The following is a 17,605-nucleotide window of genomic DNA, read 5'->3' on the forward strand; positions in this document are numbered from 1 at the left end:
TCCCCACTCCCCAAACATTTCATGGTAAAGAGCAAAGACAATTAGATGCTATAGCAACCAGTAGGAAAGATGATAAAATACTAGTGTCCAGCCTGCCAATTTTATAAGGCGTGGAATGGACCTGGTTATGCCTTAAGGACTAACACCATGGAATTCCTAACTCCTGCCCCCAAATTATACCAAGGTCTAATTATAAGAATTATACTACAGAAACTTGTGAAAGGATTCTCAATTTTGCTATAGAATTCTATATAGATTGTAGACTATATCAATTTTGAAATGCAAAGTGTTTTTAGGGAAAAAAAAGTCTGTCCTTATTAAAGCAAAGGAGTTTTTGTTTGGGGCAGGAAGACTGCGTGTTGAAGGTTTATGCCAAGGGTCCCCAAACTTTTTACACAAAGGGCCAGTTCACTGTCCCTCAGACCGTTGGAGGGCCGGACTATAAAAAAAACTATGAACAAATCACTATGCACACTGCACATATCTTATTTTAAAGTAAAAAAACAAAACGAGAATACAATATTTAAAATAAAGAACAAGTAAATTTAAAATCAACAAACTGACCAGTATTTCAATGGGAACTATGGGCCTGCTTTTGGCTAATGAGATGGTCAATGTGCTCCTCTCACTGACCACCAATGAAAGATGTGCCCTCTCCGGAAGTGCAGTGGGAGCCGAATAAATGGCCTCAGGGGGCCGCATGTGGCCCGCGGGCCATAGTTTGGGGACCCCTGGTTTATGCAAAGCAACCCTGGGAAAAGCACCAAGAGTAAGAGCGTTCCTTCCATAGCCCTCCAACCTTCTCTGTAACTCCTAGCCAGTTCTGAGTCATGTGGTCCCCTGATCTGGGACCTGCAAGCAAAAACTGTCTAAGGATTATGGGACACAAGCCAACTTAATGCCAATCTTTCTAAGAAAAAAAAGCATCACTGAACCTTGACTGATTTGAAAAGCTTCATACAAAAATATCAATTGTCAATCTTACAGACTACTCATTGTGACCAATCGTAGACATACACTTAACTAAAAGTCAGCTTCCCCATATACCCCAGCTCCCAACTATACCTTTCCTCACTGCTCTGATAAGGAATACAAATATTTATCATTAGACTGAGAAAAAAACAAAACGTACATTTCTAAAAATATACATATCGCTTTTCAAAAGGCAATTATTTCTTGTGTTTTCGAATCTTTTCTAATAGTTGAGCTATTTTAACACAATGCACTGTTATCATCACTTACAAATGTTCCATCATGAAAAAATGAATATGCTCCTTTTTGCTCCCTGGGTACTCCCAGACAGGTCACCGTACCTGGCTGCAGGGTGAAGAAGGAAGCGATGCTGGTCTGCCGAACACCTGCAGGTGGAGTTCTTCTTTGAGTAAAAGAGACGTTAGCCTTTCTCTCTCTAGGAAAGAGTGTTAGCATTTTGGTGCTTGACTTGATTAAACGTGTCTGAAAATGAAGAGAAAAAGAATAATAGAAACAATATATTAATATCAAAACAGCTGCCAGACAAGAGAAATTCAGTAAACACCAGTGACCCCACACACCCTTACTGGACCCTTTGACCCTGCTCAGATCCCATTTCCTAGGTAGTTTTTGCTATATTTCATCTTCCACCATTTCCTGCCATACTATTGATAGGGTGTTTTTCTCAGGAATCACATATTCCAACTATATTTTCTGCTTATGGAAATCAGGCTCACTAAACAAATAGGACTTGTTTAAGGGATTCTCAGGTTGAATTTACAGTCTATAACAATGATTCTCCATCAGCAGCAGCTGATGAATTTTAAGTTTTCAAGGCCCTGGCTGGTTGGCTCAATGGCAGGGTGTCGGCCTGGCGTGTGGATGTCACAGGTTTGATTCCCAGTCAGGGCACACAGGAGAAGGAACATCTGCTTCTGCCTCCTGCAGCCATAGCTCAACTGTTTCAAGTGCACTGGCCCGGACACTTAGGAGGACTCTGTGGAGCCTCTGCCTTAGGTGCTAAAAATAGTTCAGTTGGGAGCAGGTCCCCAAGATGGGCAGAGCACCAGCCCCAGACTGGGGTTGCCAGGTGGATCCCAGTCAGGGTGCATACAGGAATCTGTCTATCTCTTCTCCTCTCAACTTGGAAAAGAAGAAAAGCTTTCAAATAGTCACATACTGATTAAGAGCATGGCTCCTGTATTGCACAGCTTGGGTTCAAATCAATCCCAATTCTGCCACTGCCACTTAACAGTACCTTCTGCAAATTGCTTCATCTGTGTCTCAATCTCATGTGAGAAATGGCAACAAATAACATTACCTGTCCCATGGGGCAGTTATGAGGATTTAGTGAGTTAATTCATGCCTTACAAAGTTCCTGGCATTCAATGATAGGAGGAAAGGCAATGAAACAGCATCAGTCTTACCATACTTTCATTTCAGGCCCCTTTAGACCTTACAATATGAACTGAATGCTGGGCCAAAGAGGTTCTGGAAGTGTCAGCTTTTTTTTTTTTTTTTTGTATTTTTCTGAAGCTGGAAACGGGGAGAGACAGTCAGACAGACTCCCGCATGCGCCCGACCGGGATCCACCCGGCACGCCCACCAGGGGCCACGCTCTGCCCACCAGGGGGCGATGCTCTGCCCCTCCGGGACGTCGCTCTGTTGCGACCAGAGCCACTCTAGCGCCTGGGGCAGAGGCCAAGGAGCCATCCCCAGCTCCCGGGCCATCTTTGCTCCAATGGAGCCTTGGCTGCGGGAGGGAAAGAGAGAGACAGAGAGGAAGGAGGGGGGGGGGGTGCAGAAGCAAATGGGCGCTTCTATGTGCCCTGGCCAGGAATCGAACCCAGGTCCCCCCGCACACCAGGCTGACGCTCTACCGCTGAGCCAACCGGCCAGGGCCAAGTGTCAGCTTTTATAACCTCATCCTTATTTATTGTGCTTTGTTTTTGTTTCTATTTGCTTGTTATGGAACACCTAAGAAGTAGGGAGAATAGGGTTGTATTCAATTCAGTGTGGCTGTAAAAGTCAAAAAAGAAGTGGGATTTGCCAGTATTCACACAGCAAATTAGAAGTAGGTGTGGGTTCAGTAAACCCAAATGATTAATTCTAGCACAAAGCTGAATTACATTTGGAAACTAAAAAGTTAAGTGGTTGAAAGAAGAAAGAAATCCTAGATTTAAAATTCATACTTTGACATACTGGTATAGAATTTTACCTTCTACCTTACAAAACTATAAAAACTGGGTAAGTTACATGAAACAACTGGTTTTAGACAGTAGATAACAGATAATATAGGACTGTGATCCCTGAAAACTATTTTGGAGAAGGAAAACAAATGTGGTGAGCCCTGTGATCACCCTAGCTTTCTGCTCGGAAGCACATGCCAGACTGCAATGTATAGAGAGTGCCAGGCAGAGCACCAGGTCTTGATAAATTGAGTAAATTGAGATGGGAATTTGAGGAAGCTGAGGTGGCTGGAATTTGCAGCACAGAAAAATACATCCAGAAAGCTATATAGAGTCCCTTCAGTCTATTACTGAATACTAACCTACACATTTGTTAGGTGACGCCCCATGCGGCCAGACAAATGCCAGGATTGCAAGCTGAATAATTCACGGAGCTCACACAGGGCTGGGATAGATAAGGTAGAGTAGAGGAACCTCCCTGAATACAAGTGGCATTTAGTAGAGTTCTCAGAAAGATTATCCCTTAGCCTTAGAGCTAAACTAGTCCTAGAGCAAAAGCTATTCCAAACCTGTCTTAAAGTTTAAAAGCAAGCATTTAAAGTAGCAAGCTGATGAGCAAGTAACTACCTAAACAAATTTCAGTATTCTTTAAAGACAAAATCCAGCCCTGGCCGGTTGGCTCAGCGGTAGAGCGTCGGCCTAGCGTGCGGAGGACCCGGGTTCGATTCCCGGCCAGGGCACACAGGAGAAGCGCCCATTTGCTTCTCCACCCCTCCGCCGCGCTTTCCTCTCTGTCTCTCTCTTCCCCTCCCGCAGCCAAGGCTCCATTGGAGCAAAGATGGCCCGGGCGCTGGGGATGGCTCTGTGGTCTCTGCCTCAGGCGCTAGAGTGGCTCTGGTCGCAACATGGCGACGCCCAGGATGGGCAGAGCATCACCCCCTGGTGGGCAGAGCGTCGCCCCTGGTGGGCGTGCCGGGTGGATCCCGGTCGGGCGCATGCGGGAGTCTGTCTGACTGTCTCTCCCTGTTTCCAGCTTCAGAAAAATGAAAAGAAAAAAAAAAAAAAAAAAAAAAAAAAAGGACAAAATCCAGATACCTAAAAATGTAGCACTGAAGATGCTAGCATGCAGTAAAAAATTACAAGATATGTGAAAAAGCAGGAAAGACCCACAATTTGTGGGTGAGGGAAATCAGTTAACAGAAACAGAACCAGAAATATCAGAGATGACAGAATTTGACAAAACCTTAAAATAGTTACTATAAATATGCTCAAGGATTTAAAGGAAAATATGAAAATGAGAGAAATAGAAAATATGACATATTCACTAGATGAGCTTAATTACAGATTAAGAGACTAAAGAAAATAACAGTGAATCTAAAGATATAATATAAACTTCAAAATGAAGCAAAGAAAAAACTGAAAATAAAAAGTTCTAATGACCTGTAGGATATCAAGCATACCAATAATTAGAATCCCAAAAATAAGGTGAAGACAAAATATATTTGAAGAAACTATGGCTGAAAAATTTCCAAATTTGATGAAAACTGCAAACTGTAATAGGCTGTCTTTGTAAAAGATGGCTAATACAAGATCTCCTATTTCACATGCTCTTCTTATAATGTGAGCTTGCCACTCCCCCACATCACGTGGTGAGATCCATATTTCCTCACCTTGAACTTGGAAGGAACTTTGTCACTGCCTGACAAAGTAGAATAAAAATAACATTACATGATTTCCCAAACTAGGCCATAAAAATGCCTCGCATTTCTGCCTTGCTTTCTTAAGATGCTCACTATTGGAATGTGGCTTACTTACCATGCTATGAGGAAGCCCAAGTAGGCACATGACTCAAATTTTATGAGAGATACATCCTAGATCTGTGAAATAATGTTAGTATGCCAACAAGTATTTGGGCACCTAATTGCTAAGTACTGAGAATATAATGATAAACAGACTGTTTCTGCCCTGGTAAAGCTTACAGCTTAAGGGAAAAAATAAACTAATAGTTATTTAAATTAGTGCAAGTATGCTAAATTCCATAAAGGAGATTTACAGAAAACTATGGATTATCTTACTAACAAATAGTAAGACCTCAATTAGCAAAACATCTAGGAATAAAGCTTTTTACCAAGTTGGCTATATTTAGCAGGGGTAGAAGGGACATTTATTCCTTATGTCAGAGTGATGTCAAGAGTTATGTTGCCCCAGTTGTAGATCTCTTAGAGAAGACCTATGGCTTCAAGGATCTACATTTATCTCAGTGGAGTGTTACCCCTTTGAGTAGTGAGTTTTTTTCATGCTTGCTGATCCCTGGGAGTGGGTTTTCAAAAAATGAAATTAGTTCCAGTTCCAGTTTTATTAACTTAAAATCATGTTTGATAACCAATTTATGGAATCAAGAAGAACATACATTTGCCTTTTTTTAACGTTGCCTTACACTAGGGTCCCCAAATTTTTTACAAAGGGGGCCAGTTCACTGTCCCTCAGACCGTTGGAGGGCCGGACTATAAAAAAAATTATGAACAAATCACTATGCACACTGCACATATCTTATTTTAAAGTAAAAAAACAAAACGGGAACAGATACAATATTTAAAATAAAGAACAAGTAAATTTAAAATCAACAAACTGACCAGTATTTCAATGGGAACTATGGGCCTGCCTTTGGCTAATGAGATGGTCAATGTGCTCCTCTCACTGACCACCAATGAAAGAGGTGCCCCTTCCGGAAGTGCGGCGGGGGCTGGATAAAAGGCCTCAGGGGGTGGCATGCGGCCCACGGGCCATAGTTTGGGGACTCCTGCCTTACACATTTTTAAAATAAATCGATCATACTCTGGATGATCAGGAGGCACAAGGATGTACATGAACATTAATACTACTCAAAGGGTTAAGACTCTGAGTAAGAACAGGTCATCTGGAACTGAGAGGGGCCCAGGTACAAAGTCCTTCAGCAAATTATCCCTGTCTCAAAACACAGGCAGCCCCAGTGTATGTATACATTACACAGTATAAGAAAGCCTGTCTAATAGCCATAGGGTTCCTGTAGGACCAAACTGCTTAGTGAGTCACAGCCTAGGTATTAACAATTTTTATCCTTTAAGAATGACCTAAATAACCTAATCTCAATGAACACATTCCTTCCAAACTAAAGAATCTCTAGCTCTGTGGTGTATCACATTCATGGTCCCATTAAGTTTTCTTCTTTCATTTTTTTTTCTTTTTTGTATTTTTCCGAAGTTGGAAACGGGGAGGCAGTCAGACAGACTCCCTCATGCGCCCGACTGGGATCCACCCGGCATGCCCACCAGGGGGCGATGCTCTGCCCATCTGAGGCATTGCTCTGTTGCAACCAGAGCCATTCTAGCGCCTGAGCCAACTTTGCTCCAATGGAGCCTTGGCTGCGGGAGGGGAAGAGAGAGACAGAGAGGAAGGAGAGGGAGAGGGGTGGAGAAGCAGATGGGCGCTTCTCCTGTGTGCCCTGGCCGGGAATTGAACCCGGGACTCCAGCACGCCAGGCTGACGTTCTACCACTGAGCCAACTGGCCAGGGCTAAGTTTTCTTCTTTCAAAGTGGTGGAAGGAAAAACTGACTTCCTCCAACTATAGACTACAGAGCTCCTGCTCTTGTATGACAAGGATCCCCTGTGATGTCTTCCTACAGGGTGATGCCCTTTTTAATTGGGGGGGGGGCTGCAAATCACCCCACGTGTGGCCCTTTCTATACTCCAAAGTACCAAAGCAGATCTGGGATTATATACTTCACCCCTCTTACTATTAAAAATGTTTTCATTCTTCCACAGCATTTAAAATTCTTTCAGCCCTCATTCTATCTTTATCCCTCCTGATAATTTACCTGCAAGCTTGTCTTAAAGTTCTGCTTTCAAACCAATTTAATTCCTTTTTTTATGATTTATGTGATCTTCAGTATAGTTTAGTACAGGCGTGGCCAACAGTTTTTGCCCCCAGGCTAGATTAGAAACTTTTTTCACTGGCCAGACGAAATATTAAAATTTAAAAATGTTAAATACAAAAACAATTCATTTAAGTAAACAAAATTTTATTATGTAATTTATTTATGAATAAATGTGAGTGAAAAAATTTTAATATACAATATTATTTTAATAAAAATATTTTTTAGGCTCTGGCCGGTTGGCTCAGTGGTAGAGTGTCAGCCTGACGTGCAGGAGTCCTGGGTTCAATTCCTAGCCTGGGCACACAGGAGAAGCGCCCATCTGCTTCTTCACCCCTTCCCCTCTCCTTCCTCTCTCTCTCTTCCCCTCCCGCAGCCAAGGCTCCATTGGAGCAAAGTTGGCCTGGGCGCTGAGGATGGCTCTGTGGCCTCTGCCTCAGGAGCTAGAATGGCTCTGGTTGCAACAGAGCAACGCCCCAGATGGGCAGAGCATCACCCCCTGGTGGGCATGCCAGGTGGATCCCGGTCGGGCGCATGCGGGAGTCTGTCTGACTGCCTCCCCGTTTCCAACTTCAGAAAAAAAAAAAAAAAAAGCCTGACCGGGCAGTGGCACAGTGGATAGAGCATTGGACTGGGATGTGGAAGACCCAGGTTCGAGACCCCAAGGTCTCCAGCTTGAGCGAGGGCTCAACTGGTTTGAGCAAAAGATCACCAGCTTGAGCCCAAGGTCGCTGGCTCGAGCAAGGGTGCTACTCAGTCTGCTGAAGGCCAGCAGTCAAGGCACATATGAGAAAGCAATCAATGAACAACTAAGGTGTTGCAATGCGCAAAGAAAAACGATTGATGCTTCTCATCTCTCTCCATTCCTGTCTGTCCATCCCTGTCTATCCCTCCCTCTGACTCTCTGTCTCTGTAAAAATAAAACAAAACAAAAAAATATATATATATAGTTTAATAAAAATATGATTACATACCATATAAATATCCAAATGGTATTTCAATCGAAACAATATTTAATTAATAGAATGAGCTGAAGGGGTTATATCGCAAATAAAACAATTATTTCGTTTTACAAACAGCCTGGACACGTTTTCAGTTATCAGCTGCAGCTATTGTCTATGCTACAATGCCACTTGATTCAGCACACTTGACCACAAAAATAATGAATTGTTTGACCTTGGGTGTGCACTGGCAAACTCTGCCTAAAAGAATGTGGGTTTCACATCGCCGCTAAATGTCAAACAGTTCATATCGAGTACAGACGAGTACAAAAGTTGTAACTCTTTATAATGGAATTTTTTAAAAAAATAAGTACCGCAAATCCATTCGACTAATTATTGGAAGTTAACCCTAGATTAAGTCACACGCGGAATTCTTTTCCTTGTATCACTATCTACTTAAATATCTTGATTTCCAATAATCAAAATTGCTTCAGCTTCTGAGTAGCTGAGATTTTAAAGTAGCAGAGAATATTAAAAATTTAATCATGGGCTGCATAAATTCATTATGCAGGCCGTATGTTGGCCATGCCTGGTCTAGTACATCATTTTATTCAACTTCCTTTTTCATAATGGTCACACTTGTCTTGAATTTATGAACGAAGTCTTCCTTTCCATAGCTTTGAAATACATGAATGTGTGCACTGCATTCTTTTTGCCACATGCGCCCTCCTTTATGCTTCTAGGGCTCATACTCATCCTCCCAACTTCCAGAGTCAATGAGGGCAGCGTCAGCAAGTCCCCCTTCCTCCTTAGTCTGTCATACTGTTCATTTGATGACATTTTGGGAAAAAACTTTCCCAGCCAGTCAATACCATGCCTGATTAAGACTACCTAGTGAGGATGTCCTAAACAAAATTATCTAAGGAGTCTGATCAAGAAAAGCTGTCAGGATTCTCATCATCTCTAACAATAAACTCTGTTAAATTAGTAACAAAGTTTTAATTCAAAACTTACTTCAACTCTCCAAACCTGCAAAACAAGTAACATATTACTGTAGTTCAGAATTTCATAAACTCTTACCTAGTCCCAGACTATTACAATAGCCCCTTTAACTGGTCAGGCTCCCATTCACTACCTGTTTTAATCAGTCCCACATATATTTATATATACATCAATCTCCTTAAAGAACAACTGTGATCATACCATCACATTGTTCTGTCAATAGTTTCTCTGCTACCTATAGCATAAAGGGTGGACTCTCAGACTGCACACATTCATATTCCAATCTACCTTTTCCTCCATTACCAAAACCCATTCACGCACCCTGTAACATAATGCTTAGCGTGATGGCAGTCCCTATTAAGGCCTCCACCTTCCTCACTTTTGTTCTTCACAGAGAGGGGCCTTTTTCACATCCAGGTCTGAAATGCTACTATCTTCAGCTTAGCCCCATCCTACAGCCATATGTGACCTTTTCCTCTTCTGAACTTGACATTTATCACTTGGTATTTCAAGACCTATCCTACAAAGCCCTAGGATCAACATTTGAATCACTTTTCTATCTTCCACAACTAGCTTAATATAGTAAGTACTCAATTCAACATATATTTTACAAAGGTGGATATACAGGAAGAATACATTCCTATTTGTTGTTTTTTGTTTGTTTGTTTTTTGTTTTTTTGTTTTTTTTTCCCAAAGTCAGAAACGAGGAGGCAGTCAGACAGACTCCCACATACGCCCGACCGGGATCCACCCGGCATGGCCACCAAGGGGCGATGCTCTGCCCATCTGGGGCATTGCTCTGTTGCGCCCAGAGCCACTCTAGCGCCTGAGGCAGAGGCCACAGAGCCATCCTCAGCTCCCGGGCAAACTTTGGTCCAATGGAGCCTTAGCTGCGGGAGGGGAAGAGAGAGACAGAGAGGAAGGGGAGGGGGAGGGGTGGAGAAGCAGATGGGCGCCTCTCCTGTGTGCCCTGGCCGGGAATCGAACCCGGGACTTCCGCATGCCAGGCCGACGCTCTACCACTGAGCCAACCGGCCAGGGCCCTATTTGTTTATATAAACCTACTCCTTACATTTTCAACATCAACAGAGTTGCCAGGAAAAAAAAAAAAAAAAGGCTTTTCTAATACCGTGAATCAAGGCTAAGATGAGCTCCTGCCACTGTAAAACTGATGTTACGCATAAGGTCTAAAATACAGATAAGATGAGAGGGTACACCCATGAAACTGAAGGTTTTCCTCCTAAAGTAATCTAACAAACTAAAGTAATCTAGGAACTGATATTTGAAAGAGAATAGAGCCCAGAAATAAAACCTCACATATGTAGTCAATTGATTTTCACTACGGGGGCCAGAGGATTCAACAGCAAATTGACAGTCATTTCAACAAAACCACAGGCAACAAAAGAAAATATATTGGAATTTATCAAATTAAAAGCTTTTGTGCCTCAGAGGACACAATCAAAAATTAAAAGAAAATATACAGAATGAGAGGATATTTGCAAATTGTATTATCTAATAAAGGATTAATATCCAGAATATATAAAGAACTCTTACAACTCAACAAAAAAAAACAACCAACCAACCAATTAAAAAATGGACAAAGGACTTGCCAAAACAATTATCTTTTTTATTACATCCTAGTGCAGGGGTTGGGAACCTTTTTGGCTGAGAGAGCCCTGAATGCCACATATTTTAAAATGTAATTCCATGAGAGCCATACAACGACCCGTGTACGTTATGCATTATACAATAAAAATTTGGTGGTGTCCCGGAGGACAGCTGTGATTGGCTCCAGCCACCCAGAACCATGAACATAAGCAGCAGGAAATGAATGGATTGTAATACATGAGAATGTTTTATATTTTTAATGTTATTTTTTTTTTAATTAAAGATTTGTCTGCGAGCCAGATGCAGCCATTAAAAGAGCCACATCTGGCTCATGAGCCATAGGTTCCCAACCCCTGTCCTAGTGAATGTGAAGGGGTATCTCACTGTGATTTTGATTTGCATTTCCCTGTTGACTAATGATGTCAAGTATCTTTTTTTATTTTTCATATTAAACTTGTAGTTTTATTCAGGTTTATTTTAACAAATGTGTCGGGGAGAGAGCCCACAGGAAAGGGTGAAGCCCATGGGGGGCAGGGCCCTCCCAGATGCCTGAGGAGGGGGCAGGTCCCCTTCCCTTCTCCTTCTCCTTCTCTTCCTTCTCCCGCTAAAGGGATCTGGTGAGAGATTCAGGCATAGGGAGGAGGCTGGTCCCCAGTCTGTTGGGGTGGTGTTTGGGGTAAAGGGCCATGTGGAACAGGGACCAGACCAGGGATCAGTAGGGGGAGGGCACAAGGACCATTTGTCAGAACCACAGCTTTCTGATTCCAGAATGAATAAAAAAAAACAAAAAAACACACTAAACCACAAGCAGCACCCACCCCCTTTCCCCCACCAGGGCTATAGTGAGAGGGGAAAAGAAGGCAGCTTCACCAAGGCCATGGATCACTTACTCCTGGCCAAGAGAAGAGGGGCAGGGGCTCCCCGACAGATCGAAGGGGTAGGGGAAACCAAAATAAAACGTCAAATAAATTGTGTAGGACTCCAGCCAACGGCCGGGCCAGAGCTGGGCCAGGCTGGGGGAGGGGGCCTCTGCAGGCTTGAGGATCACTGCTGCCACCACCGCCACCTGGAAGCCAGTTATTTTGCCATGGCCTTGATTGCAACAGCTGCCTCCTCTGTCATAGCAGACAGCACAGTAATCAGGATCTCCTCTCCACAGTCGTACTTCTCTGCTCGATCTCCTTGCCGAGGTCTCCCTCAGGCAGACGAAGGTCCTCTCGCACCTCCCTGCTGTCCTGGAGCAGTGATAGATAGCCATCCTGGATGCCAATCAGCTGGAAATCATTCCTTTTGATGTTGGGGACATCCATATTATGAGTTGACGGGCAGATATCTTCATATTTCTTCCCAGTAAAGATTGGTCAATACCAACCAGGTGGACCTTAGCATGGTCGTGCTTGCCAGTCTTGGAGGTGGACATCTCCACAATCTTACATGGCCGTCCTTTGAGCACCACAAAGCCATTCTTACATAATGCTGAGCACTGCATTGGGAAGGTGGCTGAGGCCCCTGCATCTCCTGTCTCGAAGTCCAAATCATCTGCCATTTTAAGGGGCTTCAATTCCAACTCGCGCAAATGCAATGACTCGACCCCGGGAGCCCAACCGCTGCCTGAGCCCGCTCCCGCTGCTACCACTGCCGCTGCCCAAGTATCTTTTTATGTGTGTATCTAGACAGATCTAGAACAAGCAAAGAAATTGGAAGTAGTCATTTTAAAACTTTTTGAAAAGTCCATTTGTGCAACTTGGAGAGTCTGTAAATTTTCAAAACCACCAAGTCTAAGACCCTTTTTAACAGACCTTCCTTTAGCTCTCTGGTGGTTAAGAAGAGGACTCAGGCCTGACCAGGCGGTGGCACAGTGGATAGAGCGTCGAACTGGAACGCGGAAGACCCGGGTTCGAGACCCCGAGGTCACCAGCTTGAGCATAGGCTCATCTGGTTTGAGCAAGGCTCACCAGCTTGAGCCCAAGGTCGCTGGCTCCAGCAAGGGGTCAGTCACTCGCTCTGCTGTAGTTCACTCCCCCCCACCCCCCCGTCAAGGCACATATGAGAAATCAATCAATGAACAACTAAGGAGCCACAATGAAGTCTCCCTTCCTGGATGTTTGTCCCTATTTGTCCCTCTGTCTTGACTCTGTCACCAAAAAAAAAAAAAGAGGACTCTGGCCAATTGGCTTAGTGGTAGAGCATCAGCCCGACATCTGGATGTCCCAGGTTCAATTTCTAGTCAGAGCACACAGGAGAAATGACCATCTGCTTCTCCACCCCTCCCCCTCCCTTCACTCTCTCTCTCTTCCCCTCCTCCAGCCATGGCTCAATTGGGTCAAGCACATCAGCCCAGGGCACCAACAATAGCTAGATGGAGCCTCCGTCTCAGGCACTAAAAATAGCTCAGTTGCGAGCATGGTCCCAGATGGGCAGAGCATCGGCCCCAGACAGAAGTTGCTGGGTGGATACCTGTCAAGGGCCATGCTCCCCTCCTCTTGGAAAAAAAGGGGAGGGGGGAAGAGGACTCACTGATAAATTAACATCTGGACAAATGAAGAAGCAAAAAACCCTGTGGCATTCTAATCCCTATGTACTTAAGGTGGATGTGTACAAAAGTTCCAAGCACAGGTGTACTTGACTTGAAGGCCAGCATGGCTGGAGCAGGAAAGGCATAAGAAAGAGCAGATAAGGTCTAAAAGAGAGGGAATCCATGGCCAGATTGTGCCTGTGGGCCTTAAAATTTTTTTGGTTTTTACTGGAACATAGGAAACCACAGATGTTTTTAACCTTAACAGTGAGCAAAGGGTCACTCTGGTTCAGGTGACTATGGTAGAAATAGCAGTAAGTTATGAGATTCTAAACATATTTCAAAGCAGAGTCCAGAGGATTTGTTGATGGACTGGGTGTTAGTAAAGTTGCAGATGTCAGAGTGGCATTTAGTGTTCTGCCAAGGCTGGCCCAGAAACCACTCATGACTCAGCCACGATATTTTACTATCTTCACATTTCTGTCTCCCTCTTAGTTATGTCAACTTCTTCTCTGTTACACATTTAAAGGGTAAGGAACTAAACTGTATTATAAATGAAGGAGAAATAGAAATTACTTTTTTAGCTAAATATTATATACCTAAGAGGCCCTGGCTGGTTGGCTCAATGGTAGAGCATCGGCCCGGCTTATAGAAGTCCTGGGTTCGATTCTGGGCCAGGGCACACAGGAGAAGCGCCCATCTGCTTCTCCATCCTGCCCCCCTATCCTCTCTATCTCTCTCTTCCCCTCCCGCAGCTAAGGCTCCACTAGAGCAACGTTGGCCCGGGTGCTGAGGATGGCTCCACGGCCTCTGCCTCAAGTGCTAGAATGGCTCTGGCTGCAACAGAGCAGAGGTCAGAACCTTTTTGGCTGAGAGAGCCATGAACACCACATATTTTAAAATGTAATTCCGTGAGAGCCATACAATATGTTTAACACTAAATACAAGTAAATGTGTGCATTTTATGCAAGACCAACACTTTTAAAGTACAATAAGTCTCTGAATTCTTCTTAATAACATTGTTATGCTGTTGCTAACCAAAGATGAATAAAGTACTTCTTACCATTAATGCGACTTCTGGTGCTGCATGGTTTTGCATGGTGCTGCATTTGGATAGCTTTGTAGTCTGGTTGATACGTGGTGAGGTTAAGCTTCATGCAGGTGTTGAGACTTCCATCCGTTAAACGTGATCATAGGTTGGTCTTAAGGTTCTTTATATGTGAGAAAGACTGCTCACATGCATATGTAGAGCCAAACATTGTCAGTACAGCAATACTCACATGCTGCAGTGTGTGGTATGTGATGGGAAGCATGTTCCAAGTTTTGATAATCAGCTGGTCCGCAGGTTGAAGTTTTTTCATTTCTCCCCACTTGTGTTTGTTTGCCAACTCTGCTTGCTGTTGTGCAAGTCTTTCCAAATCTTCATTCAGTGACTTGAACTTATTCACCCACATGTCTGAGGCCTTCAGGTCAGCAGCTTATAGCTCAAAATCTCTGACGGAGACACCGGGAATGTAACTCAGGTCGGCGCTGTCCACTGCACACTCGTGTGGATGGGTGATCAACTTAAAAAGATGAGTGCGCTCATAAAATTCTCCAAAGTGTGCTTTGAATGACTGCAGATTAGATGTGAAGCCCTCTAGCTGCTGGAGATCAAGATGTTGAGCAGGGTCACTTGCTGTGCATGCATCTTTTAACTCACCAATTTTTAAAAGCGTAGTCAACGACCTGTTTCAATGTCAATGTCAGTGATGAAGAGTTCCAGCTTGTTTTCAAATGCAAACACTGCTTGTTGAAGGGATAAGACTATTTCCAATGCCTTGCATTTTCTCATTGAGCTGGTTCAGATGTTCAGTCATGTCCATGAGATAGTAGAACTTCAGGAGCCACTCAGTGTTAGCTAACTCAGGATGCTCAACGTTTTTCATTTCAAGAAAAGTCTGGATTTCACTCAGACAAGCCGCAAAATGGCTGAGCACTTTCCCTCTTGACAACCCCCGCACATAGCTATGCAGAAGCAGACCAGGATAATTATTCCCAACTTCATCCAGCAGTGTTTTAAACTGGCGATCATTTAAAGCTCGGGCAACAAAGTTGACCACCCAAATGACCAGCGACAACACCTCACCAAGCTGCTTGCCACACATCCGAGCACAAAGCACCTCCTGATGTAGGATGCAGTGAAAACTTAGGATAGGTCTCTTTTCATGTTCACAAAGAAGCGCTAAGAATATTGTTTTTCTCCACCAAGCATGGAGCACCATCAGTAAACACCGAAATAAGTTTATCCATCGGTAGATTTTTTTCTTTAGCGAACTCAGTGAAAGATTTGAATAAATCCTCCCCTCTTGTTGTCTCTTTCATAGGCAAAACAGCAAGACTTTCCCCACATAGTGTGTCACCAACAGCATACCTTGCAATCACGCTGAACTAGGATAAATGGCTTACGTCTGTTAACTCATCCAAAGTGAGAGAAAAGAATGGTGCTGCATTTATGTCCTTCACTTGTGTTGCCTCAATTTGATTTGCCATCATGATGGTACGATCGTGAATAGTTCTTGCCAAAAGAGGCATGTCTTTTATTCACTTGATTATCTTGTCTTTATCCAAAAAGTCGTCAAAAAGTTCATTGGCAACATCAAGCATGAATGTTTTGGCATACTCCCCATCTGTGAATGGCTTTCTGTTTCTCACAATTGCTAAAGCACCAGCAAAGCTAGCCGGATTCCAGTCACCTTGTTGGGTCCAAACACAGAGTTGCTGCTGACTAGCTTGCACTCTCTCTGCACAGTAGCTCTTGACATGCTTTCTTCCTGCTGTCCCCCCTGGATATTTCAATGCAAATGTAGTATGGCATGTGTCGAAGTGCCGCTTTATATTTGACCGTTTCATCGATGCAATTTTATCATTGCATATTAGACACACTGCAGAACCTGCTCTTTCCACAAAGCAAATTCCTCTGTCCATTCTTGCTGAAAAATATGATACTCCTCATCTTTTTTTCTTTTAGCCATCTTCTTCGGTAAAATGGTTTCTGCAATTAGCTAGCTGACTACTTGATTAAAAGGAGGGAAGTTTACTTCCTGATCTCACAACGACCCGTGTATGTTACGCATTATCCAATAAAAATTTGGTGTTGTCCGGGAGGACAGCTGTAATTGGCTCCAGCTACCCACAACCATGAACATGAGCGGCAGTAAATGAATGGATTGTAATACATGAGAATGTTTTATATTTTTAATGTTATTTTTTTAATTAAAGATTTGTCTGTGAGCCAGATGCAGCCATCAAAAGAGCCACATCTGGCTTGCAAGTCATAGGTTACCGACCCCTGCAACAGAGCAACGTCCCAGATGGGCAGAGCATCACCCCCTGGTGGGCAGGCCAGGTGGAACCTGGTCAGGCACATGCAGGAGTCTGTCTGCCTCCCTGCTTCTCACTTCAGAAACACATACACACACACACACACACACACACACAAAATATATATATACCTAAGAGACAGCAAATATACAGATCACATACTAAATCTTTTTACCTCTTCTATGTATAAGAAAACCTGTTAGAAATATTTTTCAATGTTTTTAAACAGAGGAAGCAAAGTTAAAATACAAAATTTGAAAATTATGTAAATTAAAACAGCCTTTTTAAAAACCCATACTAAAATTTGTATCTCTCACATGGGAAGTTCTCCATCATATTTAGTGAAATGTGAATAGCAGAACAATATGCTTGGTATAATCTTGTCTGTGGGGAAATATATCTATTTATTAATATACGTACATACAGAAAATGTCTCAAAGGATACCAAAGTAATAATAGTAGCTACTGCCAGTGAGGTCCTTTGTTTTTTTACTTAACACAATTCTATATACTAACTGATTTTTTAAACACATTTTACTCTTATAATAAGAAGACTGAAATGAAACCAAACGTAGTATCCTTCTGTAATGAGGCCAAGCCATGGTAGTCAGCCCAGAAAAGAAGTAAACACAGACCCCCTAACTTCTGGCTGACTACAAATCACCCCCCAAATATAGCTGACAGTTCTGTTTAGAGACTAAGGAAAAAGGGACATGCTTTTGAAAACACTGGCCAGTAGCCACTGCTTATCTATCCCTGACATTAAAACTCAAACAAACCTTTGTTTACTTGATAGCTTGTTGTTGTGAGTCCGGGGCACAAAAGAGAGAGAGATCAGCAGATGAAATCATCAAGGACTAGCAAAGGACCACCGCTCGCTCAGGCAAATGGCGCTGTGTCCTATTTTTATTCACAAGACTTCAAAAAGCTTATTTACTGAGAAATTGGCATAACATTAAGCGTAACTTTTACTTAGAGATACATGGAGTACACCTGCATGATAGCTTAATAACATAATATTAAAAGGCATTAATTGTTATTGCTTCTATGGTTTCCACAACATTCCTCTCTTTATCTCAAGGGATAACCTTGGAAGGTACAGA

At 43.1% G+C, this 17,605-nt stretch overlaps 1 protein-coding gene, 1 non-coding gene and 1 pseudogene across 2 annotated transcripts in view; all 3 read right to left on the reverse strand.

Annotated features, from left to right (window-relative positions):
• AUNIP (aurora kinase A and ninein interacting protein) overlaps positions 1-17,605 on the reverse strand; it is a 40,837-nt gene that overhangs the window by 1,855 nt on the left and 21,377 nt on the right. Inside the window, exon 2 of the mRNA XM_066375493.1 lies at positions 1,314-1,455. Coding sequence (XP_066231590.1) covers positions 1,314-1,455 — 142 coding nt within the window. The remainder of the gene's footprint in view (positions 1-1,313; positions 1,456-17,605) is intronic.
• TRNAA-GGC (transfer RNA alanine (anticodon GGC)) lies at positions 9,983-10,058 on the reverse strand. The gene has a single exon. It is a non-coding gene; the product is annotated as a tRNA-Ala (tRNA).
• LOC136397558 (eukaryotic translation initiation factor 5A-1-like) lies at positions 11,056-12,282 on the reverse strand (annotated as a pseudogene).

This window comes from Saccopteryx leptura, chromosome 3 (assembly GCF_036850995.1).
Source record: "Saccopteryx leptura isolate mSacLep1 chromosome 3, mSacLep1_pri_phased_curated, whole genome shotgun sequence".
NCBI classification, from domain to species: domain Eukaryota; kingdom Metazoa; phylum Chordata; class Mammalia; order Chiroptera; family Emballonuridae; genus Saccopteryx; species Saccopteryx leptura.